The sequence below is a fragment of the Corvus moneduloides genome, chromosome 4 (assembly GCF_009650955.1).
Source record: "Corvus moneduloides isolate bCorMon1 chromosome 4, bCorMon1.pri, whole genome shotgun sequence".
Lineage (NCBI taxonomy): Eukaryota > Metazoa > Chordata > Aves > Passeriformes > Corvidae > Corvus > Corvus moneduloides.
In genome coordinates, this window is record NC_045479.1 from 15,541,548 (window position 1) to 15,568,629 (window position 27,082).

Here is a 27,082-nt window from a genome sequence, read left to right on the forward strand (position 1 = left end):
TTCTACAGCATTTTTTTGACTGTTGTAAGAACTCAGGTGCTTCTCCCACAACACTGCAGATTTCCTAAAATCAGCTTCTCTTAGAGCTTAGAAAAGCAGGTAACATGAAGTAAGGACACTGAACAAGAACTGTGCAGCTTACCAGAAATACCTTTTAACACAATCAGCACCTCTTCAATTAATAACCTTGGTGTTACAAATTTATGTAGATCCACTGATCATTAATATTAGTAACCAAAGAAGCCTAGTGATAAAACTCCTACTGAAGGCTAATAAAAATGTTCATCATCTTACGTAGTGTTTTGTACATGTCTTCCAGGCAATCAAAATTATTGTAATAAAACTATTTTAAATTCCTATTGCATATAATAGTTCCATTATTATATGGATTTAGTGAATTAGTATTTCAGCCTCTTCTGTTGTAGTATCTAAAACTTCAGGGTACGATGAGAGTGCTGTGGGCAAGCAGTGGTCTGTGAAGTATTGTCCAGTGAAAAGCAGAGAACAACAGTAACAGCAACTTAAAAAAACTTGAAAAAAAAAATTAGCACTAGAGCTACCTGAAATGAAACTCATTATAACAGGTAAGACTGACAAGCAGCAGCAGAAGTGGGAATCCTTGGGTTTTTTTGTGGCCACATGCAGAATTGTGCTGGTAGTAGTACAAGAAAGCAAAACAGACAATGAAAAGCAAACAGATTGCCACATCAAGAAAAACTGAAATAGCTACAACAGTTCTGAGAAAAACACTGAGCACTTTTTTATTACTGTTACAATATACAGTATATTTAAAGTACAGAAATTCAAACCCAGTAAAACTTCAAAGGCCCAAGTGCATTCCCAAGGTGGAGTCCACTATTTCACAGTGTGTTTCTTGTGCCCCACACGCAGCTCACATGCCAAGCCTTCTCCAGCTGTTGCCCAGCACTTCCAGAGCAGTCAGTTACACTGTTCAAACAGCACTATTTCTTCTTGAGAGCTCTCTTTCCTTCCCCCTTCTTTGGTTTTTCCTTCCCACGGAGCTTTTTCAACCGTCTCATCTCCTCCTTAAAGTCCTGATGCTCATCCCTAGATGGTGAAGAGAGAAAAAAGTTTACTCTTCTTCTTGGGATGCAGAGATATGAAAGGTTCTTTGAACTATATGCTAATAAAGAAAACAAAACTCAAAACTTTTTGTAACCAAGAAGTCCATACTGAAGCTTGCTGCATGTTATTGCTGGCAGTATCACTGAATAATAACATGAGAGATTTCCTCTGATACCTTCAGAACTAAGAGGGTTGTCCTTTTCAGCAACATACGGTGTGTGCACAGATGTATTATTTCAATTGCATATATTGATCCCCTTTGTTTAAATGAGCAGTAAAATGCAAAAATCAGCAAGAGACAAGAATAAGGATTTCCCCCTTGTTATCCAGCTCAGCAGTGTAGCCACAGCACATTGTGTTCCTGTGTTCAGGTCATTAGCTCCTAAGGAAACAGGGCCATGCTGAGCAGTAATTACAGCACATGGCACTGCTCTCAGGTGACTTCAGGAAGGAGTTATGAAGAGGGCATCAGTACCGGTAGAATCTTCAGAAGAGAATAAAACAGGAAGGAGGATGAAGGAGCTGGCAGAGATAATTAATCCTCAATCATGTTCTAATAAGTTCTATTAATCTGTCCCTGTATTTTTTAGTGCAAAGTGACTTTCAAAAATCATAACTGCATCCTCTGCAGCCTAAGATAGCTGCACTGCTATTTTAAACACGACTTCTCTAAATAGAAACAAAAAAGTTGTGGTTTATTACCGGCCCCATTAGTCTATGATTCTTCATTACACATTTCTGAGCTGCAAGCCTGATCCTCTAGCAACTCTCTGTATACACAGCAGCTAGAGAAGGAACTTAATAGGGGAAGGAGAAGAGTAAAGAACATTAGCATCACATTGAGGCTTTCTTCCTAAACAAACAGCTATTCTAGAAAGTGTTGGCACACCCACCTACAGCAAGAGCATCCTGGATGCAATCCTTGATGATTAGTATTGTCATACTAGCAACAGGTAATCTGTTTCGACTATACAGGGTTTGCAGCCTCACTTTTAAGGATATTTTTAGTGCTACCTGGTTGAAGTGAAAGAACTACATTTGACTCCTGCTAATGTTATTCAGCAGTGCAATTCTCCCTGCCACAGACTGCGGAAATTCATTTAGAAATTAGACAACTAGTTTGGATGAAGCTGGAATTAACAAGACTATTTAAATCACCCTTGAATTGAATTTAATTTATTTTAAAGAATAAAAAGGCCCTCTGGCCTAACAGAGACTTTTCTTCTCTTCTAAGTTTCATTTATTACCTGTGGAGTGATTAAGAAATATATGGTAAGACTGGTGTTAACATCACCTCTTTGTAGCACATTCATTTGCCATATTCAGAACTACAGACCCATCTCTTGTCTATGAGAAAACTTTTTTCTCTTCCCCACAAAGCCAAAGCAGGAACTATTTCTTAGGTAACTGCTTGCCCACAACTACACCTCAAGTCTTTCTCACAAAAGATTCCAATTCTGGTAAAAATTACACAGCAATCACTTAGCTCTCCTTGCCCTCCGTGCAACAATCAAGTGCCTATTTCCACATGTACCATATTCAGAACTAAACATTTCTCCTCTTTCCCTTGAGGAAAACAACTGCAACAAGACTCCCACCCACCCCTTTCCCAGTTCAGTCCTGCTCCCACCCTACAAGCCCAGGAAGCACCTGTAGAGCCCAAGGAAGCGGAGTTTCTTCATGAGAGCGTAGTAGGTGTTGTGAGGGGGGTACCAGTTGTACACCTCCTCCTGCTTGGCCAGGGGCTGCTCACTGAACAGCTTCACCACTTTCATGGATTTGGAGTCAGTTGGCCTGACAACATCACCGAATATCTGGGCACTCAGCCGGGCCATCCGAAGGGCATAGCTGGAAACATTGGACATCTCCCCAGGAACGGTGGGCTCACACAGACAGACGGACCTTCCTGCAAAACAGAGCCACAACTCTTAAGATGGCTGAGTAGAACAAGCCATCCCAGAATTAAGGCAAACAAAAGAATGTATCATACACTGATCACTCATTTGACATCACACATTCCTCGCATAAAGTCAGTCTAATCCTTAGTACGTAATCCTGCACATAAAGAACATCGACATGAATTCAGGTACAATTCCCAGCCTACAGACAGCAATACCAACTATAAAAGTAACTACACTGCACCACAATTTGCCATGGCTAGCATGGTTTACTAGCAGATCCCTCTCAGCTTGCTCAAGACAACCTTTAAACTCCAGCCACAGGAACAATTACAGCGTGAGCTCTGCCAAAAACAGCACCTGTGCGATACACCGACTGCTACGCAAGCACAAGGTAAGGCACCACTTGAACACACAGAGAAAACAACCTGGAAGTTTTTCCTCATGAAAATTTCTCACCCTACTTAAAATATTGTTATAATCCATCTAACAACAATGGCCTATAAATAAATCATGTTTCTTTATATGAATCACAGATCTTTCCCATCTCAAGTCCCTTCCCTTGATCATCTCCATCAGCTTTTTCTCCATTCTCTTTTCAGTCTCTCATGATAACTATTCTTTTTGAAAGGAAAAAAGTAGTTTTCCCATGAAAAAATATTCTTTTTTCCAAGACAATCCATCAGCAGCTTCCCATTCTCTTTTAGTCATCTCCCACCTGAAGACCTCTGCAACAAAAATGCCCTGAAGACAAAACAGTTGTTATTAGGCCACCAGACAACATCCACTCTCTTAAAGTAGTGTGAGAAGGGTGTTCTCTCAGCTTTTCTAACTCTCCCCATTTTAAGTCTTCTTTACTCCTTCTTTGGGTTCTAGTAGACAAGAACAGGAATCCCATAATCCTGTATTTGTAGCTGTATCTTGTCTGTACTTTGCATTTTTGAATGAGTGATAACATAAGTCTTCAGACAAATTAAGCAGGTTCATTCAAGAGCATTACACTGAGGTTAAAGTTTAAAATTCTTGTTTTAAAGTACATTGCACAGCTGATTCCAGAAGATGAGCATAACAAATTAAAGAGCATGGATAAGAGTAATCAGACAGACAGTGCTAAGTCCACTTCAGTATGATTAAACAGAGCCTGCTGTTTAATAACACAAATCTGAAGTATTCTTAACCTCACTTACATATATCTGCCCATTGGAGGACCTGCTTTGATTTACTCCTGTTAGCAAAGCACTTTAAAGGAAGCAGGAAAAAAAAATATCAAGCATGAAAATAATACAAGTAACTTGAGAAGAGAGAAAAATGGAAAAAGTAACAAAAGGGAAGGCAAAGCATCAGAAACCTCAAGCTAAGGCAGTAGGCCTAGTGTGAGAAGACAGAAGCTCTTAAATGATTGCAGGGCAGCACTTCAACTTGAGCATCTCTTACAGGGGGAAAAAATCACTAAGTTTTGCTAAATCATCTGTTTCAGAACTAACTCCTACATTCAGAGACAAAGCAACAAATTGTCCCCCAACCTCTTTGTCACAGGACTTGGAAAGCACCTCTTCACCACCAGACTCAAACACACTGCTTGCTTAATCTCTACGTACTGCAGCCTTAAAATGAAAACACCTTTAGCTCCTGAACAGTGCAACCCTGTGGTCTGAGGAACCTGATTTTCACTTCTGAATCGCTAAAGGAATCTTAACATCCCAAGCCAAGGCTGGAGACCTCCATTAATCCTAACAACGTTTGGGAGAGAAGCAAAGCAAAGGCTGCAGACTCCCAAGAGCCAGAGCTATCCAAAGCCTGTTCTAGGGTAATTCTGTGAGATGTTACCAGAGCAGTTTTGTTATTGTCACCTTCAGCAATGATATCTTCGGGATCGCCCTCTGGGGATTAACACACCTACACCAAAACCAGTGTTCAGTGCTGCCGCTCCACCTGCTCCCGGCTCCCTACTCCCACCCAAAGCCAAGCTCTCCCGTCCTGGGCTAGGTTATTTTTTATTCCCGATCCACCAGCTTGCTCCACACCGCTCCCTTCTGACTTGGAACACGCCAGGAGAACGCTCTTTTCCCCGCGTTCCTTCTGGCTTTCCCACGAGCACACGGGGAAGACCAGGCCGCCACGGAGGTCAGCCCGCGCCGGCCCCGCTTCCCCGCGGGAGGGGAGCGCCGGGACGCGCCCGAGGGCTGCGGCTCGCAGGGACACGGCCCCGCCCGGCACCCCAGAGCCCGGTAGCCCGGAGCCCGGCACCTCGGAGCCCGGTAGCCCCACTCCTGCCCCGCTCGGCCCCGCTCACCCCGCGCTGACCCGCGGCCCGAGGAGCGGCGGCGCTGCCGGAGAGGCGGCGGCGCGCACGAGTGACGCGAGGGGCGGGACGGGCGGCGAAGGGAGGGATCTGCTTCCTCACCCTCTGGGTTCTGGTGCTTTTTCTCCTCCTTCCCTGCACGCAGTGGAGGCTGGTCGGGTGCTGTCCCCGCGGTCATGGAATCACGGAATCACAGAATATCCTGAGCTGGAAGTGAGCCACAAGGATCATGGCTCTGTGCACACTACAATCCGAAATGCCACACACCATGAGAGGGTCACACCCTCTTGAGTCAAGAACGTTTTCGCTGTGACTTCCTCTCATTCCCCCCCGCCCTCCCGTTAGCAGCTTTGTAGTTATATGCTTAAATCTAATAATGAAATGAGAAAAGCGGTTATCCTCATTAAAAGCTGATGGCAAGTCTACGTAGAGCCTTATTCTTTGGTTTTGCCAGGGAAGGGTGGTGTGACACGTCCAGTCAGCAGCCTTACTTCATAAGAGCATGCGTTGAAGTTAGTAAAACCAAGTTGGTTTTACTCTTGGGAGAAGGCGTAAGTTTACATAAAGAGCTGAAAGCCGGGTGTCTTCACTCACAGCCCTGACCAGGCTGTGAACTGGGACAAATGTCAAAATCTGGTTTTACTGAAAGGAGATGAAAGGAAGAGTTTGGGAGCCACAAATGCTTGTCATTCGCTGTTGTTCCAAACCACTTAGATTGTTTCTCTACTCCAAATTCAGAGCGCATGTCTCCTGTGCTCCTTGCCAGTCCTTACCCTCGTAACTTTTGCTTCCCTCCTGCTGCTTGTTTTCAAGGATGGTTATTCAGCTGCATAAATATATCTGCCTTGGCAAATTTACCTGCACAATCTCAGTCTTTCAGCACAAGTGTCCTCTTGGTCTCTTGATACTGGTGAAGTTGGTGAGTTGGTGACTTACCTTCGTGCCCCAAACCCGGAGAGGGGTGCGTGCCCAGGGGAGCCCCTGAGGCACACAGATGGGCACCTGACCCTGCTACACTTCCCCTGGCACCCCTTTGGCCACTGCCAATCCCACTAGACATGAGCTTTCCCAGTGCTTGATTTATGCTAATTTTTAATCAGTGCCAGGAGGTGCTAAATCAGACTCTGTGCAAACATCTGAGTAAATGACAATTATGTGATTGCATTTATATGCCAAACGTGTAATGCCATCGAAGGAAGAAATTGAGTTTGTCTGGCTCGGCCTGTTTTCTAGAAGAGCAGATTCTGCCAAGCATTGAACAAATTGTTATTCTGTCATCCTTCCCTGATTAATTTTCTGTCACATTTTCTGTGCTTGTCACGGGAAGAGCAGCCTCATGGCCTGGGCAACCCAGTCCCCTTTCTTGTCCTTTTTGAATGTTGGTATGATCCTCTAATTTCCTTATAATCCTGATCTAGTGGAAGATGTCCCTGCCTATGGCAGGGAGGAGATTGGAACTAGATGATCTTTAAGGTCCCTTCCGACCCAAGCCTTTCTATGATTCTGTGATTAAGAATTAACATTCGTGGAATTTCTTTAGCCAGGTATTCAAACACTGTCCTATAAAAGTTCTCTAAATACCCTAATTTTAAAATGTTTGCTCTAGTAGATCCTGCTTACCATTTTCATTACTGACTAATGGACTGAAAAGTGCTGCTTTTTTTTTTTTCCACTCGATGAGAAAAGTGCCTCTTCCTTAATCTTTCTAAGGAGGAAATAGAGGTTTTTAGCATTTCTGCCATTTCTGTGCTGTTTTACCATCTCTAGATGTGCATCAGCATTGTTGCACTCCTCATTTTGCTTTCTGTAGTCACACCACTTATGCATTTTCTATAGTCTTCATTTTTTGTATTAACAGAACTTTTTTTTCCTGTATTTTTGCCTTTCTATGTTGTTCTATACCATACTTTTAACTTCTGAATGTTTCCTTCACCTTGCTTCTGAGACAAAGTTGTCCTTCCGCCAAAATTGGCCATTTTGTTAATTAAGCAATCATGACTTTATGGAGTAAGATCATAAGTATTCTCATTTACATTTCTATCTCTATTTTTGAATCGCAATTTTCTCGTCATTTCTCCCATCTTGATGGAGAAGGTCTTCCTGAACCGTCTGTGTGTGTGTGTGTGTCTCTGTGTGTGTGTGTGTGAGGGAGAGAGAGAGAGAATTTCCCTGACTGGGACTGTCCTTTTTCCTTGTTATAACAAATGTCCTTGCTATAATCAAATTATGATTGCTGGCTCCTAAACAACCGCCCCCTTTTTGTTCCATGATAAAGTTGTTTAAACATTATGAGTTCAAAAATACATCTTCCATGCAGACTGGAATAACTTCTGTCGTAGAAAATGAGTTTTTAGAAAGTGTAATGAGACATGGCTTCTGGCTTTTGGGGTTTTTTCCTCACACAGCTTCAAATTGAGCACACTTTTTGTACATTGGAGGTATAAGCAGCCTGTTTCTCTGCAGCCATCCCCACTCCATTCCACCCCTCTTCAACAGGATTAGGTTGAACAAGTTACTGTCTCTGCACCTCTAAAATAATGATGGTGGTTTCATAAGCACTCTGACCTTCTCAGTCTTCAAATTTCTTTATTTATGTTAAAGGATTGGAGCAAAGTATTTTAATATTCCATTTTGGTAAATTATCCTGCCTGATTCCGTAATTACATCAGTTAGATCTCATTCCTCCTCATCAATGAAAATATTCTACTTGCATGTTACCCACACTCTGAAAATTGGCATATAGGCCACTGGAAAACATCTTCCTCTTTCCCTCCAAGTATTGTTGCTGCCTATACCTGCAGGCTTCAGCATGGCTTTTTTGGTGTGATGGAAGCACAGATATGAACAGCTCTGCATTTGTTAAATTTTTCTGCCTTTTTTGCTCAGCTGTTTCTCCTTGTCAGCCATTATTATTATTAATTAATCTAAGTAAAAATATGCACTTGCAAAAGCCTATGTATGTCACTGTAGCACTGTTGTTGCTGTGGTTATGAGGAGAATTGCTTGCAGAGCACCCAGCCAGGGTTAACATGCCGGCAAGGTAGCGTACAGACACTCAGGATGGAAAATCAGGGTCACATCAGTCAACAGAACAACAACTCAACACATCTGCAAATTTGCAGAGACAGAGAATGATCTGGTTTGCAATCCATGGAGCCAAAAAGGTCTTGCTCACTGTATCTGGGACACTGTGTGTCCCTAGATTCTGCCAGCAACTGTAAACTCAGCATCACCACTCTGAGGTCTTCACAGTCCAAATTAGATTTGGCATGCTAGGGGTTGATAATAACAGGGAATGGAAGGATGCAGCAGAGACTGACTATAGGAATGGATTTGTGATGAGTTGAATTCTGTGAATTTGTTGTTAGATCCTCCTGAGCGCTTTGTTGCAAGCAGAGCAAAGTGTTTGGACTTGTTAGCAATTATTTGCAAGAAAATCAGTGGGAGATGGCTGAGTGAAAAAGCTGAAAACCCTAGAAAGGAGTTAAAGGAGAGTGAGTTGACATGGGGTAGAAGACAACATGGGCATTCTAGGTACAGTGACTGTTGTGGAGGAAAGAAATCAAGGGAGTAGAGAGACATGCATGGAACACATGGAAAGCAGCAAAATAGAAAAAAAAAAAAAGGAGGAAGAGACCTCATGATGAAGTACAATAAAGATCTTTTTACAAATAGTTGGCAGTAATTTTGTCTGGAATTATATTATTTGATGAATAGTGATCTGGAATTGTTTATCTGGTTAATTCATCTTGTGTATGTATTTTAGTTTTAACTGAATGACAGCTTTAAGGCAAAATTTTGACAAAATGCAACACTTGATCCATTGTTTGTCCTGAGAAGGCAAAGGTATACCCAGAAAAAAAAAACCATCAGGGTGAGAGTTTGCTCATTGGTGCTTGTTTATTGACATTTAGAGGAAAAAAGAGTCTGAACTTGTATCATTTGATCTTGAAAATGAGGCATTTGAGTAGTACCTGTATGACAAAGTGAGCAACTCTTCACTCCTAAGTCTTATGTTTAGAACTATCGTGCTGTAAGATCATCTCTAACATTTTCTTCTTATAAATACTGACATCAGGGAACAAAATCATCTTCATCTGAGTAAGCAGAAGGACCCTCTGAGCATTTGTTAAAACTGCACTGGCTACAAACGTGTTTAGAAATAATTTGTTATTCGTTATGTGTTCATGATTAATTGGCAAACTTCAACTGTATTTTGTTGCACAGCAATTCGTGCTGAGCCACGGAGACATCTGCATTGCAAATCCCTCTGGAGAGAATGTGTAGTGTTAAGAGACTGACAGACTTTGGGTGGGCATTTGAAGGGTATTTTGACTTTAAAGTAACTCATCAAACTAATGCCAGAGCGAAATCCACAAAGATGTTGCTATTAAATACTGCTGCTCCAGCTATCTAGCACTGGGAACACTTGGGAGGGAGATGCAGCATAAGAGAAAAACAGAAATGATTTTTCAAAGCTAGTTGGCATCTTGAGTTTATTGCTTTCCCCAACAGCCGGGCTGTTGAGGCAGCCTTCCCTCCTCCTGGGGAAAGAGAGCCAGTGCTGTTTGTCTCTCGTGCAGTGCCCTCAGAGTGATGCCTGAGATGATATTGGCAGTTCTCTGGGAGAACTCTGGCACATCCATTTTTAATGGAAGATGAGCTGTCCAGCATAGCAGGCGCTGCACGAGGCTGAACAGGCAAGGGATGGAGGATGCTGTGGATCTCCACACACTTACATGTTTGTCATTTAGACTGACTAATGTGTAGCTCAACAATATGTGGGGATAAATGGTCAGTGATAGATTTCAATGAAGTGCTTAAGACTGAAGAGAAGGGATATTTCTCAGTGGTTAGATGAAGGGATTGGGAATAGGAATTGTTGAATCTTGGGGTTTTTTTGCAGCTCCATTTCAAACTCACTGGATGACCTTAAGCAAGTTAATTAACCTATCTGCCGTTTCATCCCTCTGTAAACTGGGAAAAATGATGTCTGCTTCAGAAATGGGTTGTGAAGAATAATTGATTCTTAGAAAATGCTTCAGCTTCCCCTAGTGAAAAACATACTACAGAAGTAGTGTTGTTACTTTACTAACAACATGCACATAAAACTTTTAAAGGCAACAGTAACAAAGACACATCTTTTTTGGCTGGAACAGAGTATTGCAGAGGGGAGAAAAAAAAGGAAAAATATTAAAATGACAGAGTCAGCGAAAAGAGAAGAAATAATGGAGACATCTGGCTCACTGCTGATAAAAGCTCTTGTAGTTTCTCTTCCATCATTCCTTGCAACCCTCATCTGAAAGGACATCCTCCAAGGCTTTCAGCTGGGGTCAAAAAACTGTTCATCTCTAATTCTGTTTGACCAAGTGTGAAAACAGAGTGAATAAAAATGTTCCAGCAACAGAATTTTCAGGAATACATCAATCTCTTAAACAGAAAATCCAAGGAGACTAGTCGGGTCTGTTTGAGTTCACATTTCTGTTTCTTCAAGCAGAACTCTTTTCAAGATACTGCCTTGGATCTAGACCTCTTGGGTATGTGAGCTGTTGGTTCCCCTGAGTTTCAGCAGACTGATATTGTATATCCCTCTTGACCTTTAATGGTGCATTTCAATGGAGATTTCTCTCCATGTTTTCCTGGTTTAGGCCCCTTCTTGTCTTAGGGTATCTTGATCAGTGCTGAGCACAGGACACATGGTTAGGTCTTTGGGAGCACTCTGGTTAGCCACTCTGACTACCTTGATTTGTAAGTCAGCCAATTTCCCAAATCTGTCTGGACTCCCAGGTACCCAGTCATTCCAGTAGTGCTCTTTGTAGACCTAAGCATCATTGATCAATCTTTCCCCCTCACAGAGTCTTTTGAAGGCAGAGTTATGGAAACAGATTTTTTTTTTTTTGGTTTTAGTTTGAAGTTCTTCACTGCAGTCCTGGTGGGTGACATGAGGCTGCTGTTAGTTATGTAACCAGAGCTGCTCTCTGTTTTAGAATTTGCCTGTCTAGCGAATCATAATCAATCCTGCACGCACCTCTCAGCCTCAGCTGCTTCAGCCTGTGGAAGCATTCTGCAGAGGCTGTTTTTCGTTCAGTTCTTTCTCTCTGACCTTGCTAGTACCCAGGCTGAATAAGTCGTGCTCCTACACATGCTTTCTGGACATTTGTTCCCTTTTTCCTGAGAAAAATTCCTTCTTCAGACTTTATCTCTGTGAGTCCCAAATTTTCTTTTTTTTTTTTTTCATTTTTTTTGTCCTTGGGAAATTTTATTCCTTAGTCCTGGAAACATTATTTCTCTGGAAACAAGAGAAGTAACTTCTTGCAGGCCAGTTTTTTTATCATGGATGATCAGGGTATGGTCATTGAAGCTTGGTACTCCCCACGGTTTCTTCTTTGGTGGGTACTTACTGAAGGCCTTTGCAGCAAAGGGGAATAAGTGCCTGTCTTTCAGGGCCCAGAAGTTTTCCCTGGAACAACTTCAGCATACGAGGTGTAATTGTGATATCACAGTTCTAAAGCTTGAGGTGGGGAAATGAACTGTACAAATGGATGAACTCTGAAGAACCAACTACTTTATTTTGATACAAATATATTTGGTGATAATAACTGTAGAGAAGTAAATGCAAAACTGTTGAAGATGGCAGCGTGCTTGTGTCTTAATAGAGAGTTTATCATCCTACATGTCAGCTGCTTTTACAGCAGCACACAATATATTTGTATATGCCTTTTTAAAAAAAAAATTATTTAAATTAATCTACCCTGCTGGGACTTCACAGCCAAATAGAATAAATTAAGATTGAGGTCTTGCTTCTGAGTCGTGTTCCAAAAAGAAGGAGAGTGCTTTTAGAGAATATAGTTTTTCTAAGCAGGTGCTGTTTTTTGTTTTGCTTACTGGTTTTCTCTCCAGTTGCTTCTGTGATGGTTTCTTATGATCGATGAATTTGGATTTTTAGCTAATCTTTGTTTTTCTTTTGTGACTAAAAGAAGCAACAAATTGAATTGGTAGCTGGGAGCCAATCACAGATGTGATACACTCACAGTGAAACACCGTGTTATGCATCTACAGAGGCTGTGGCTCTGTCTTTCACTGGATTAGTTCACAAAACACTGTTGATAGAAACCATGTCTGAAAATCTCTCAGGGAATGAACAATGCATTCTGAAATCTGTCAGAAGTTTAGGAAAGTAAGGTGTGACTTGCCATGTCAAGCAAACTAACAGTACTGCAGATGCACCTTCATATTAGGCTGCCTATATGAACTACATATTGATGCAGTTCAGAAAAACCAGAATTAATCAGGTATATATAATTAATCAGGTAATATATTGAAGGTCAATGTATTAGATGTAACTTATGGAATAAAAGCTGCTTCTTACCAAATATGCTTACTTTTGGCAGACAGAAGTCTGAGTTTTTGCTCTCACTCAGTACTCTTTGGCCTTAATATCTTGTCTCTGCCATCCTGGATTCTTCTTGCTATTTCTGTAAGAGTCACAAGATCTATGAATTTTAATGAAGTGATATCTCCTGTTTTCAGCTGAGCCCAATGGTGGGGATGTTGAGAGCCATCTTGCTTTTGTAGCTGGCTTTAGGCAGCAAATGACCTTGCTGTACAACTCCTGCATTCAAAGCAATGTCACCTTCCTCACTGCAGCAGGCAATGGGTTTTTCCTGTAGCAGGATTTTGGGTGGTAGGCTGGGCTTGATGTATCCAAAAGGTAACCACGGGGAAGCAGAGATGGGCTTATACGAAACAGCAATCCTCTTAGCGAGGTTTCTGGGGAAACAGCTTTGCTCGTGTGAAAGCTCAGAGGAGAAGAAGCTGTAGAATTTGAAGATGTTGATTACCAAGCTGGCAAGACAATAACCAGGACACAGAGTGGCTGCTGTGATCTCAGAGAGCAGCAGACTGGAGCTGAATCTCTGCTTGTGAATGCAGGGGCTAAGATCTGTTTTCTATTGTAGGGGGATGAATTTGAAAGAGCCTTGAGGGCTAAATATTGCCCTTGGGCTTTAGCTGAGTTGTCTCCTACCAGAACTTTCTCTTTCAATGGAGGCTTACACCTGTACAGCTTAGGCCTTTTCTTTTTCTTAAATCTGTTCTTGCTTCTCTGTTATTGGAAGCACTTGAGTGTTTACTCAGGAGACAGGAATGTCTTTCCCCAGTGTTTTACTTTAGAACTCAACATGTTAAATGTGGCATGATCTACCATTAGATTTAGATTTAGATCCTACCACCTGGCTGAAAAAAAACCTAAAGCTGTTGGCAATGCCTTCAGAGATGGAGTGATATCTCCCAGGTCCTTCTGCAGTTCACCACAGTGCCCATGGACCCTTGGGCTGTGTGGAGGTAGTGCAGGGGTGCCAGGGATGAGTTTGCCTACAAGGCCTTCTTTTCTGCAGGTTATAGCTCTGCTACACTTTTAAGTTCTTGGGCTGACATTTCCCAAGCACGATGTCCACAGTGGGAAGCTTGGGGAAAAGTTTTGTTTAAAATCGTTCATCCTTGTTTTGTCTGAGCTTAAAAGCACTCTTGGAGATGTTCTCATGAGCAGCAGTGATTATCATACATAGCTGTGTCCATAGTGCAGCCTTAGGTGGCCAACAGTGATGTGGTTTTGACAGTTGACAGCTAAATAATGAAGAGTAAGCTTTCACAGGAGGAAGCAATTTTAGGGAAAAGCCACCAGTCTTTTGTTTTGCTGTTTGGAAAAACAACATTATCCTATGGTTCTTTTCCTCTGTGTACTGTCTTTTAGCTGTCTCTGTTTGAGGCCATTTGGTGCTGGCCATTCCCTCTGCTATATTGAAAAATATGATATAGGACTTCTCACCTACCCATCCTCCTGCCTTCTGCCCAACAATTCATTTTGCTTCCTCCAAAAGCAAATCTGTCCTTTTGATGGTTCACTCCATTCAGCTCCTGACCCCTGATCAATTTTGACTCAGCTCATGTGTGCTTCCCCTGTTTGTCACAACTCCAGGTCAGTAAATCAAGACTAAGAGAACACCAGACTAAAGTTTGCCCATGGATTGCCATTCACTTGTGACTTGTGGTCGTGAGGTAAAGTACATGATCACATCCTGCTTTCTGCCCAGATCACAGTAGATGGCAGATGAACCAGGACTCTGCAGTCGTGAGATGGTGGCTGTTTGGTGGACAGTTTGGAGGCTCTGTAGTGAGCCTAGCAGATGAATACAGGTAGGAAAAATCATGGTCACGGGCATTTGAATTGAAATTGAAAATTGGATTTTATTTCACCCATTGTGAGAGTTACTTTTATGAAGCTTGGTGACTCAAAAAAATTACATTTTTCCCAACTTCTGTCCATGTGGTGCCCATTTTCTGTGTATCCAGCTGCAGTCACCCATGCACTAATTTGTGGAAATACTGTCCACTGTGTCTAGAGCCAGGGGGTCTGCAAGCTGCTCTCTGAGGAAGGAAGGTGCTAAGTACTCTGGAAGTTTAGGTTCTAAGCTCCTTTAATAGAGTACCCAAAATACACTGACATGTTTGAAAATACTGCCTTTTATCTCTGTTCCTCAGCAGGGAGCTGTGAAGGCAAGTTCCTTGATGTTTGTAAAAAACCCCCAGCCCTCCAACACTACAATTAGAGCACCACTATAGAAAAGCTCATGAGGAAATTAATCATTCTGTATGCAATGCAGGATCTGGATGCTCTGTAATAAATAGTACATGCACCACACATTGGGTGATAAGGATAGGAGAAAATTTGAATAGTGTTCATTAAGTGAGCAACATTTATCCTTTGCACTGTAAAAAATGGGAGACCCATGGAAACAGAAATCATGTTATTAAAGATTGTATCATAGTGTGTTTGCACGCTGGGCAAATTAATGTTCCATGGGTGGTCTTAAATCTGGCATTCACTAACTTGCTTAACTTTGCAATCCAAATGTTGGTGGGTTGTTTTCTTTTTTTTAGAGAGAGCGAAAGCAATCCCTTTTGGGAGCTGCTGGTGGGGAGGGCAGAGGACATGCAGCGAGGTGCTGTTGTGTGCAGCTAGATATCAGTGTGTGCACAGCTACACATGAGTGTGTAGACAGCTGTGTGCCTATTCTCTGTGTCTCCATGTGTGTATGTGCGTGTGTGGCCAGCCCATGTTTATGCAGCTGGCTGATGCTTCCCTTTGAAAAACTCTATTAAAAAAATAAATAGAAGGGACATTGACAACTGGTTAATTCCTGGGATTTAGATTACAAACTTTTATATGGTGTTTTGTGGTTCTGATCTTCCTTTATAGAGCCTCTGCTTGTTCTGAGTCACCTGAACACCCAAAATCTGTTTGAATGATGGGTCAAGTGTTTGTGGGAGTTATCATAAGATGCTTCTATGTTAGCATCTTTTATGGCTGTGTTCTTAGAAGGGCTGGCATGCTGAGGATTCACATACACCAGTATCCAAGGTGCACTGGAATGATAAAAAATATTAGTAGGCATAATTTGTTATATCTATGTTTGGTTTGATTACTGTCTTGTGTTTGAAATCCTGTAATTAAGGCAGCGAACTGCCTCCAGAGCCAGTACTGCTTCAGGTAATATAACACTAGGACGAGTTCCTGTGACTTCAGTAGGTGATTCTTTTCAAAGAACGAAGGCTGGAGCCTATGTAAATTAAACATCACTTCTGGGGAAGTGAAGATCACAGAGAGAGCAGGGAAATACTGAGGGTCATCTCTCTCTGTTGAGTAACTAAATTAGAAGTGTAGATCCCTGGGAAGGGGCAGCACCTTGACTTGCTCAATCCCCTCCCCCACTAGATGGCACTGAATTCTTTTTCTTTAAAAGGAAAAAAAAAAAAAAAAAAAAGACGAAGGAAGAAAAATATGGTGGAGGTCATTTTGATGTAGAAAAGACCCCAAAAAACCAAAACAGAAAAAAACCCCAAAAACCGACGAAGAAAAGCAAATTGCAATTGGTTGTCCATTTACTCTGCCCTTCCCCCCTCCTAGCCCCAGACCTCACCTCTGTGTACCTTTGTACAGGCGCTCGCTTTGCTTTTGTGTCTGGAGCTCTCTGGAGAGGCGGTGGGCGATGGTCGCTGGAGGATGCTAAGGAGAGCGGAGACGATGCTGGGAGGGAATGGAGAGGAGACTGGCCCTAGCTGTAAGACACCATCCGTAGTGAGGTGTAGCAGGCAGCGCACGGCTTGTCAGAAGGAATTGGCTCTGAACAGACTCACCGGGCTCCACTCCTCTGTCCCGTGCCTTCAGACATTTTTCCTGAGCACCGTGTGCTTTAGCTTTCTCTCTGGATCACAGAAATCGTAACTGGCTGGAAAGAAAGCCTCAGCTTTCAATCCGCCGCTGAAAGTGCATTTTCACTCCCTGGTTCATTTCAGACCCGTGAATTAGCTCCCTGTGCTGAGATGCCCTTAATTCACTGTCGGGAGCGGTTTCCATGTCGCGTGCCCAAGTGTGGGTGGAGGGGTTGTGGGGTTTTTTTTAAATGTCATTCTCGCAGCTGAAGATCGACAAGGACTGGTTTTTTTTCCCCCTGTGGTGAGGCGGGGGTGGGGTGGGAGGAGGAGAATTTAATAATGATCTGTTTGTGCTGAGAAAGGGGCTGTCTGTAAAAATCCGGGAAGAGACACAGGGAAGGTTTCTAATGCCTGCAGCAAGCAATATTGTGCCCCTCCTGAAAAGAAGGGAATAATGATGATGATGGAGAAAAATGTTTAATTCTAAGAGTTAAAATGGGGATAAAATCCAACAGTTTCTCCTACAGTTAGATGTTTAAGGTGACTTGCAGAAAGATACAGACTGCCATCTGATAAAGCTACAAATGCAAGCAAAAAAAAAAAAAAAAAAAAAAAAGCATAGAAACTGCCACTGAAATGCCTTTTCAGAGGAAAAGATAAAACCTGGAACTGAATGACAGTTTTTGGCTTTCAAACCCATGTTTAAAAATGAGAAGAGGGAACAAGTCTGGCTTCTCCAGGTACAAAAGTCCCCCTGCCCCAAACTGTCTTACTGTCTTGGAGTGTGATGGGAAAACCTGGCACCTGGACCTCCCTGGGTCCAACCAAATCTTGGCTCTTCGGACTGTAATCCTAATGCTTAACAGAAAAAGAAATGTAGGTGTGATTCCATTATATTATTTTCTTATCCCCTCACATATCTTTGGCCAGTATAATGAGGAAAACAGTTCTAGTAGCTGGATCCTCCATTTTGCTCTTAGCCCCAGTCTTCCAGTTCTGTCTAAAATGGGTGTTTAGACAGAGAACAGTTTTGTTTACCAGTTCAATCTAAATAGAGAATAAACTCAGCGGAATCTCGTGCTTAAATAGAAAATCCAACAATCAGCCAAAATACATGGTTGGTAAAATTAGGCCTATTCCCTGTTCTCATCCTTCAGCTTGGGACTTGACGCTAAAAATTGACAAAGAAATCCAGGTGCACTCTCATCTCTGTGTGGGTGTGATACAAGAAACCTGTTCATCATCTTCTTATAGGAGCCAACAGCTTTTTGACCACAAACCTCTACATTTTATCTCGGAACAGACAACAAGTATGGCTGCTCCAGGCCCACTGTAACATCTAATTCTTCTTATCTACTGACATGTAGTTGCTTGAAAAATCCAGTTACAGAAGTAGATCCATCTGTGCAGAACTAATTTTAAGAAAACCTTAGACCCTTAAGTACTGGCTGTTATTATTAACAACAGAGGGAAGTTACTGCTAAAAAAAATAAACCAGTCCCATGTTTCAGTAAAACAATGAACTTTACCTAGAGCTTTCCAGATACAGTTAATATTCATCATGCAACGCTGAAATTTTGCAATAGACCTGGTTCAGTAGATGCAGATGATTGTAACCTTTATGGTTTGGATGAGTGACTTTTCTTTGCCAGTTTCATAATCCCGCAAGGAGTTTAAAGAATACAGTATATTTCACACCAAAAATGGTTTAATGGGACAGATACTCTTCCATAGCTGCAAATCCCAGTGGATATGGGCCCTGGTTTTGTCAGGTAAAATGGAAGGAGTTGTTTTGCCTTTTTTGATAATACAATTATTATCAAAAAAGGCCAAAAATTGTTACGATCCAGCCATGTGGGCTAATTTTTTCCTGTTGCAACTGTATTCCACAAGACAATCCAGGTATGTATTTCTGATGCACAAAGAGCTACTACATTTCACATCTGCTCTCCCCACTGGAGCAAGTACAATTTGGGTGGCTAGGGTTAAAAGCTAGCGAAATTGCAGGACTCCCCTCCTGGGGCCAAGGGCTGTCACCAGCCCCAGAAAGGCTGTGCTTATTTTCAATTCAGATGACACAGCTTGGGATTCAGGGGCCAAAAGCTGGTAGGATCCAGCATGGATGTAGATTTTTGCAGCATGCATCTGTGGGCAGGCATTAGGCTGTGGATGTTTTGGTGCAGTAGGAGCAACTGCATTGTTTGCTGTTCATGCTGTGGAATCACTGGGAGCCAAATACTGGTTGGGGCTGACTTGGTTCCTCTGTCACCTCCAGGATGCTGTGGTACTCGCAGATCAGGATGTGCCAGCATCCAGACCTTTTTGGTGCAAGGGAAATGACCATGTGTATTTCCTTTTCAGTTCAGACAGTTCAGTCTGGAGGCCTCAGCTTTCTGGATCACACAGGTCTACAATCCAGGGTTTTTTTCAAGCTAATTCTCTGTATTTTGAAGCAGGTTGGGATTTTTTTTTTTTGGTGCAGTGAGAAACAGCTCTGTGTGTTTTGGATTTGGTTGACATAATGTAAGGGCTTGTGATCAAGAATGGTCAGGATCCAGTTAAATCCAGGTTTTACATTTTTCCCTCTTAAGAGACTAAGGCTTCGACATTTCCTGCCTGGGAAGTGGTGCAGTTTATCTTTAAGGAGGATAGAGAAATAAGAAATGAGTCTCACGTTGCATGGGTGACATCACTGGCTTTTGGCTCAGCGCTCTGTATGCTCGGTCTGTAGGCTTCGGCCAAGGCTGCAGGGCTCGGTGTTTGAACAAGGAAAGATTCCCAGGTGTACAGAAGATTGGATTTGCTATTATTTGGGTTAAAAACGGTGAAATGAGATTTCTAAAGCTTGGGGACTCCAGCTCGCCTTCTGTTGCACTTGATCTCTACAAGATGGGTGAGTTATTCCCATTAAAGAGAAAGGGAGTGAAAATTTAAGGAGAGAAAAATATGTCTGAATATATAACTACTGATGCCGAGGATACGATTCGTATGAAGCTGCTGTGCTAGAAAATCTCAGCTCCGCCGAGGAGATCGGGCCATATGGCAGAGAAATGGTGCAGCCCGAAAGCTGTTGACAACAGTTAGGGGCTGCTTTCCTCTCCCCGTGTAAGGTGTGTAGCTCCCCCCCACCTCCGCCCCTCCGCCCCGGTTTGTTTTGGTTCGGTTTCCCCCGACCTCCCTCCCCTCCCCGTTCCTCAGCATCCTCTCCGCCAGCCGTAGCCCTGCCTGCCTTCATCTTGCAGATGGCTAACGTGCCGCCGTGTTAGGAAAACTGTGCACAACACATCCCAGCGCCGGGGACGGAGGAAGCTTTTCAGCTGCCGGCGGAAGGGGGGGCAGCAGCGTGTGTCTGTGTGTGTGTGTGTGGAGAAGGATGCCGGGGCCGAGGGCTGCCCCCCGCGCTGCCTAGCGGGCGGTGCGCGGCCGGCGGCGGCTCCTGCCGGGCTGCGGCTGCTCCCGCCGCCCCTGCCCGGCCCGGAGCCGGGAGGCTGCCGGAGCGCTGCCCGGGCGCGCCGGGGAGGGAAGGCAGCGCGACGCTCGGCTGCCTGGATGACAGCGCCGGCGACAAAAGCAGGCGAGTGAATGGCAAGGCTGGCAGAGAGAAGCCGAGGTGTCTCCGAAGCCAAGATGCCAGTGACTGTCGGCGAAGTGTGCTGAGGGAGAGACCCGTGCGTGCCCGCGTTCCCAGAGCCAGCCGGGGAGGGGATGTTTTAACCACGATTTCAAACAGCAGCAGGAGCAGCAGCAGCAGCAGCAAGTAGCAGTTGCAGCAGCAGCAACAACAACAACAACAGATTGCTCCCCCCGTCGTGCTCCCTCCCTTTCGACCCCGCTTTAAACCCAAGCAAGTGGCCGGCCGTCCAGACGATGATGCTCTTGCTGAGCCACTGACAAAGAAAAGGGAAGTCATCCATTCCTGAACCCGGGACAACTGGCTTCTTGCAAGTGGGAGATGTCAGGCTGTTGAACTTTTCTGTCCTGTGATGATGCTGTAGTGAGCTTGCTGATCTGAAAGCCATCTCTTCTGGATTTCTGAGCGGGCCAGATTGAAAGAGATTAATGGACTGATCAGCCATCAGGTCTCTTCAGGGGGGATACATCCCTTCAGCCCCTGTCGCCCGGGTGCTCGCGGTGAGGGGAGCAGGACATCTTTGTGTAGGTGGGTCACTGGTGGAAGGCTGTGTTTCTCCTCACTAGGTCTCCTCTGCAGAGAAGAGGCAGATGAGACCCCAAGACTGCCTCGAGGGCAGAACTTTGTAGTGCTCTCAGCATCCCTCTGCAGCGTGGATGTGAGCCACGGGAGTTGGGGATGTTTGAGGCAGTCTCTGCCAAGTGACACCTAGCAGCTGCTTCGGAGGTTTGTGCGTGGTCTCACCCCCAACGGCTTTGCCTGTTGTGAAGATGTCCATGGTGTTTCTGTGAAGCTGAGGCATGGCTGCTGGAAGGTTACTGCTCTATGCTGGCCTCTCTTTAGCTCTGTGTGCCCTTGGCATGCTGGCTGTGGCAATCTGCTCTGACCATTGGTACGAAACTGATGCCAGGAAGCACAGAGAGAGGTGCAAGAGCATCACCACTAAGAGAAATGATCCTGGCTTCATTTACAACTCCAACAACAACCTGCCTCTCAGGGCCAGCAGGTCTAGGTTGGACCGCTGGGAAGGGAAACTCCTCTTGGCAAGAAACAGGAGGCAGATCTTTGCTATGAGCGCAGTCGATGAGTGCAACAGACAGTACAACTCCACCAATATGGGGCTCTGGAGGAAATGCCACCGACAAGGATTCGACCAAGAGCTGGAGGAGCTGATTGCCAAAGGTAAGGGCTGTTTTTTTTACCAGATGAGCATGCCAGGCTCTCCTGAGATGAGCAGGGGCTGAGCAGAGCCATTTGGGCTCGCAGATGGGAGCTGGCGTCTCTAGCCAAGTACCTCTCCTCGCAATGGGTGAACTGGCCTGGCTGGGCATTGCTTCCAGAAGCACTGCCAGGGCAGTTTCCCACGGGATCTCTAATCCTGAGACATGGGGTGTGGGAGCAATAAGGCAATGGGGGTGAGAACACACACACCCCAGAATATCTTTTTCACATCTCTCTCTCTAAGCTTGCGACTAGCTCTCTCTAGTCTTCCCATCACCATGGTATCAGATTATTTCCACACACAAGTAAGAAGTATTCATAAAGCAGACACTGGATTTTTTTTTTTTTTATAAATTTTGTTTGACCCTGGTGGCTCAGGCAAAGTACATAGTATTTTACTGGAGGCTGCATAAGTCTGTGTTTCATCACTGCCTTTCTCAATGCCCCATCCATCCTGAAATACACCATTTGCAGTGCTCACATGTAGGCTTTTTCTATCCTCAAATGGAGAGTAAACAAAGAGAAATGCTAAAGAGCAGGAGGAAACCCAGCTTGCTGTTTACACTGAGCTGTGCTTTGGAATATTTTCAATATCTACAAAACATTACATGAATGTATTAGAAAGGAATCATTTTCTCTTGGGGTGGAGATGCATCTGTTCACCTGTAGCATTTTTGTGCTATTTTTTTGTCTAGTCTTTTGATCCTTTGTCTTAATTTTTCCCCCAAGGTAGTGGTTCAAGGTGATGGTCATTTTGCCCCACGTGTTTCTTTGATCCAAAGTTTAGGAAGGGGCCACATGCATAACCCCCTACCTAAACAGAGGATGCATGTTTTTGCAGGATGATGAGGGTTTTAGGAAAGGATGACAGCATCTTTGCTATCCACCTCATGGTTCCTCTGTACTACAAAATAACATTTCCCTCCCATGGTTCTTCTGTTACAATCAGAAGATTCCCCATTGGTTTATTTCCATTGTAGTGAAATCGTTGCTTCTCACACAGTGCCATCTTTCAAAATACTTGTCCTCCAAGTGTGTTCTCTGTCCCAAACTCTCTTGATAGCCTTCATTAATTTCCTCCTCAGACATTACAAGTGGAATTATTGCTTAAAACTACTTATTCAAGAGGGGTGTTCTCTCACATCTTTGCCCATTACAGGTTTTGTTCTGTATGTTTTATGAGCGAGCAGTGGATGTGAGTAGCATGGTAGAGACTTGTACCAAACCAGTCCAAACAGGTAGTGTACCTGGATCACTGCTTGGGATCCTGCCTGTGTTGCAAGGGACCCTTCATATCCAGCTGCTATTTTACAACTCCTAGGAGACAGATCGGTGTCTTCAGCTCCATGTGTAAAGGACAAGTGGACATGTCCAAAGCCTGTCAGCACCCAGACACCCTGCTGCTGGTTTCAGTGCCAAGGGAGTGATTCCTATTCTCCACCTAGGTGAGAATGGTATGTGCTGGGCTGGCCGTGGAGAGCTGGATTGCTCTGCCACGTGTGCTCGCTGTGCTCGGGGCATAAACAAATTCAGCCTTGACAGCAGGCAAACATGCCAACAGAGCTCACCTTTGCAAATGGAGTTGCGGTTATGAGAGAGGTTTTTCATCCTCAAATAAGTGAGACTCTTTCCTCTTTCTCCACCTGCTTTGTCCTGGGATCAGGAACGTCCATTTCTCCTGCCAGAAACAGCTGAAATTGCATGGCGCTAGGTTATTGGTAATGGCAGCTCTGCTCAGTGTTAACCATAGGGAAGATGTGACAAATCAAGATGAAGTGGTTAAATGCAGTCTTTGCTGTAGTCTGCTTGTGTTCGTGTGTGTGTATGAGTATGTGAACTACCTCTGGCCATACAGCATCCAGCTGGTAGCCAGGGATTCCCTGGGCTCAGGTGCAGTGAGTGTTCCTGCGCACACGCTCCTCGATGTGTGTGTCTGCAGATGGCCAGAGAGCCACTTCGCAAAGTCACTGCCCCCAGGTCAGAAGTGCAACTCGTGCACATAAGGGAGCTGTGTGCAAATATTGGGGTGTGTCACTCCTTGCCTCCTTTAGAGGTTTTCTCATACACTTCTAACCAACTTCATTGTAGGATGAGAGAAGTGTTAAAGGAGGGAGACTCGTAACACTGAACAGCAGCATTTTAGTTCATCTGATGGCCTTTCTGCCTATACTATAGCTCTCAGCCATGATGGAGTCACACACAAATGATAGAGAGGTGTGTGTTCCTTTGGCACCTCCAGACTGAAACACAGAAAAAGCAAGTGTAATGGCAATTTGATAAAATAAAGTGTTTGACTTGCTCAGAAATAAAAATGGAGATGTTTCCTTTTTGATCCTCACTTACATGATGAAAGCGAACTAAGTGTTGTTGCTGTCCTATGTTGAGAAGAGCTGTGAGTTGAAAACAAGGCAGGTATTCCAGGTTCATACCAACAGGATCTGTCATGAAAGTAAAAACTGGAAGTAGTTTTTAATTCTGTGACAGATACTTGTTTGGGAGTTAGAGGTTTCAGGGATGGGTGTGTGGACAGAGCGTGCTGCGTGCAGGTGTGAGGGACTGCAGATATTCTCCACGTGTAGTGTTCAAATAACCTGACTGGGGCACATATTCTTGCACAGATTAAATCCCTCTCTGTGAGATCCAGGGCAAATACCTTATAAAAGAGGATGTTATTGGTAGATAGAGCTTTAACTCTCTTTCCTTTGTTAATTTAATGTAACACACCTCTTCCGGAACTGGATAAACTAATGCAGGTTCTGGCCCCAAATATTCTGCGTAATGCTATATGTAATTGAATGTAAATTTGATTAAGTGTTTTGGGTTTTTGTTTGTTTTTAAAGCTGGGCAAGATCTGTGAATCATTTAGTTTAAAACAGATCCTACATTTTTCCCTAAGCCAAACTTCCGGTATTGAGAATGGTCTATTGAGATTTGTCTATCAAAGGATAACAAAAAATGGTCATTAAGAGCCTAACTAGCTTTGCAAATACCCTGCAGTTATTCTGCTTATGAACTCTGCTGAAATTAATACAAGCTATAGGCAATGGCTCGTGGCAGGATCAGGAACTGTGGTACTTGGCAATATTCTGATACCAGAGATTTTAAAAACCAGTTCTGTTCCTGAATAGGCTGGGTCACTTCTGTAATTCTGTTCTGTATTTATTAATTTTTACTTTCTGGGAAATATACCAAGGCCATTATGTTGGATTTTGCTAGAAAAAATGGAGATCTGTTGCTTCAGGTTTCTTATAGATAGGTATAATAGATAGTAATACATAAATAAATTAGTTGGTCCTATTTATATTTCTCCTATCTATTTTTTTTGTATTTTCATAGAAGCCATGTGCATATTTCAAAATAATACAATTAGGTAAATAGGCAGTGAATTAAAAGAGATTGTCACAAGTAAGAATACTCAGGGAGAGGCAGACAAGCATGAGACCAAAGACCTGAGGAGTATTCTAAAGCTGCATCAAAATTAGGCAGTTCATTTCTTCTCTTTGTCATAATGAAAAAAAAAATCAAATCAGAAGAACAGAAGTTACAATCAGTAAAGAAATTATTGGAGTTGAACATGCAAACTGAGGTCTCAGTCTTGCTAACTTTTCCTCATCTGAATAATCCATATTTCTGGGAATGGACTACTTGGAGTGAGGGAAAGCACTCTGGTACAGAAGGATCAGTGACAAAGAAAGAGCTAACAGAGCTGTTGCTCTGATTCTGCTCTCACACCTGAGAAAGCCTTTCGGCATCTCAAGACCGGAGTTTCACTCCTGATCCCTAAAGCCTTGCAGCCTCAGGAAATGCTGGCTCTGGGGTTGTTCAGCACAACATTCTAAAATTCTTCCTATTCTCAGATGTTTGTCCAGTCTCCTCTACAAACTGAATAGCCTTGCTGCTGGAGGCCCCTTCGAGCATGGTGTTCACCCTGTCCTATCAGATCCTCTGTTTGCCTGGTTTCCACAGAGTTTCTGGCAAAAGCAGCAATCCCCCACCCAAGCAACCACTCTGAGTGAGCCAACCACCTCCAGCACTAAGCAAGCAGAGAGCTGGAATGCAGGTGAGTGTCTGGGAGAAGGCAGAGTTTGTGTCCTGCTTTGGCAACCAGCAGCTCACAACTCCTTGTATACAACCTGTAGTGACCCAGAAAAAATATGGGGAGCCACAGAGTCTGTCTCCATCCTATGGCGATGTTGCTCAGATGCTTTCCTGCAGTAGATGAGAGGAAAACAAGAAAGGAAAAAAAGGAATTGCATCATTTAATTTTAAAGGTACAATAAAGTAGATGAAGAAGTTGCACAATAACCAAAGTCTGTTCCATTTAGACAATTACTACTCAGAGGACCTTTCATCTTGCCTTTGGAAGGCTGCCAGTTAAACCTGACTGGATGGGGCTCTGCTGCCTGCCATTGGAATCCAATTTTTATTTAAAAAAAAAATAGAATTTACAATGACCTTATTATTTCAACCCTCCTTTTACCTTCCTTCTTCCCCCGAGATCCATGGAAGTCACAGAAAATCCTATTTTTAAAACATTTTATTGTGAGTATACTTAGGCCATGCCACCACTGAAAAAAAAAAGCCAGACCCTAAGTAATTCCTGTGCAGCCTACCTCCACCTCAAATAATATGCAAGATTTCTGGGATGAAAGCATTCTCTGGCTTGGTTTGTCAGATGCACAGCATAAACTGAGGAAGAAAGGCTTAACAGGACTACTCCAGCCGTCACTAGGGATTATTTATACACAAATGGAAAAGCCTGAAGAGAGGCTACTTGCAGCTATATCTAGGAGCAAAAAGATTAATTTTTGTAGAGATTCTTGCTATAACTTGCCATGCTCTAGATTTGACTTTTAAAATGCAGTGGTTTTGACAGGTAAATTAGGACAGCCATTTTTTTCATGTATCCTTTATACATTAAAGACTCAAATGCCTTGTTTAAAATCTGTGCTTGAAATCCCAATTGTTTTCCAAATGGACTCATTAAAAAAGGGACTTTATTGAAGTCTTGATTCTCATCCTAGAGAAGTCAGTAGTAAATGTTTTATTGAACATGGTGATGCAGCAAGTTCAGGCCTTTAGTGTTTCCTTTGAGGTTAAAATTGTCCCTGGATAGAAAGGCCAGCGCAAGGTCTGTGCTCCCTCCTGTCACAGCTGGAGTTCTGCTGGAGGCATCCACTGAAGTTCAAGCAGTAGACAGCACTGGAGTTAGGCTATCCAGGTATTCAGCCTTTGCAGTTTTTGATGCTCAAATTATTCTTAGTCTGTTGATGTAAGACTGGTAGTCAAACAACTGAGATACAGCAAAGCCATCCTCTTGTTCAGGGATTTTCTGAAATCCTTTAGTGGGTGAAATCACTGGTTCATGCGTGTGAGTTCCAGGAGGATTTGGCCCATCATATTTTGAATAAGCAATTTAATATTTTAATTGCATCAAATTTAAATAGCAATTCATTAAAAAGTTTCTTTACCACAATTAATAAGACCCTGACACATTCCTCTGACACATCTGAGATAATTAGTTTGATAATATATATCTGCTAAAAATACTGAGAACATATATGTAATTTAACAGAACACCAACTAGTTTTAATCATGATTTTTTAAAGAGCAAATTTCAATCAAGCTGTTGGCTTTCAAAAAAATTTGTGAGTGAAGACAAATGGAAATTTTGCCTGAGCAAAAATGATGGGATCACGCCCTTCTCAAGAGAAACTGATATTTGCAGAG

At 43.3% G+C, this 27,082-nt stretch overlaps 2 protein-coding genes across 5 annotated transcripts in view; one reads left to right on the forward strand and one right to left on the reverse strand.

Annotated features, from left to right (window-relative positions):
- Nucleotides 1-735: 735 nt before the first annotated feature.
- MRPS33 (mitochondrial ribosomal protein S33) lies at nucleotides 736-16,622 on the reverse strand. Of its 4 annotated transcripts, none has more exons than XM_032105826.1 (3): nucleotides 16,266-16,622; nucleotides 2,737-2,992; nucleotides 736-1,068 (listed from the first exon to the last, which is right to left on the reverse strand). In XM_032105826.1, exons 2-3 carry the CDS (start codon nucleotides 2,949-2,951, stop codon nucleotides 963-965), a joined length of 321 nt encoding a protein of 106 aa, XP_031961717.1. In that variant the 5' UTR covers nucleotides 2,952-2,992; nucleotides 16,266-16,622; the 3' UTR covers nucleotides 736-962. The 4 variants fall into 4 exon arrangements, with proteins under 4 accessions (XP_031961717.1, XP_031961715.1, XP_031961716.1 ...); XM_032105824.1 differs by lacking the exon at nucleotides 16,266-16,622 and adding an exon at nucleotides 5,278-5,356; XM_032105825.1 differs by lacking the exon at nucleotides 16,266-16,622 and adding an exon at nucleotides 5,289-5,347.
- A 2,421-nt stretch (nucleotides 16,623-19,043) lies between these two features.
- The window catches only part of TMEM178B (transmembrane protein 178B), a 222,463-nt gene continuing 214,424 nt past the window's right edge, over nucleotides 19,044-27,082 (forward strand). The window contains exon 1 of the mRNA XM_032105823.1: nucleotides 19,044-21,313. Coding sequence (XP_031961714.1) covers nucleotides 20,932-21,313 — 382 coding nt within the window. The 5' untranslated portion in view covers nucleotides 19,044-20,931. The remainder of the gene's footprint in view (nucleotides 21,314-27,082) is intronic.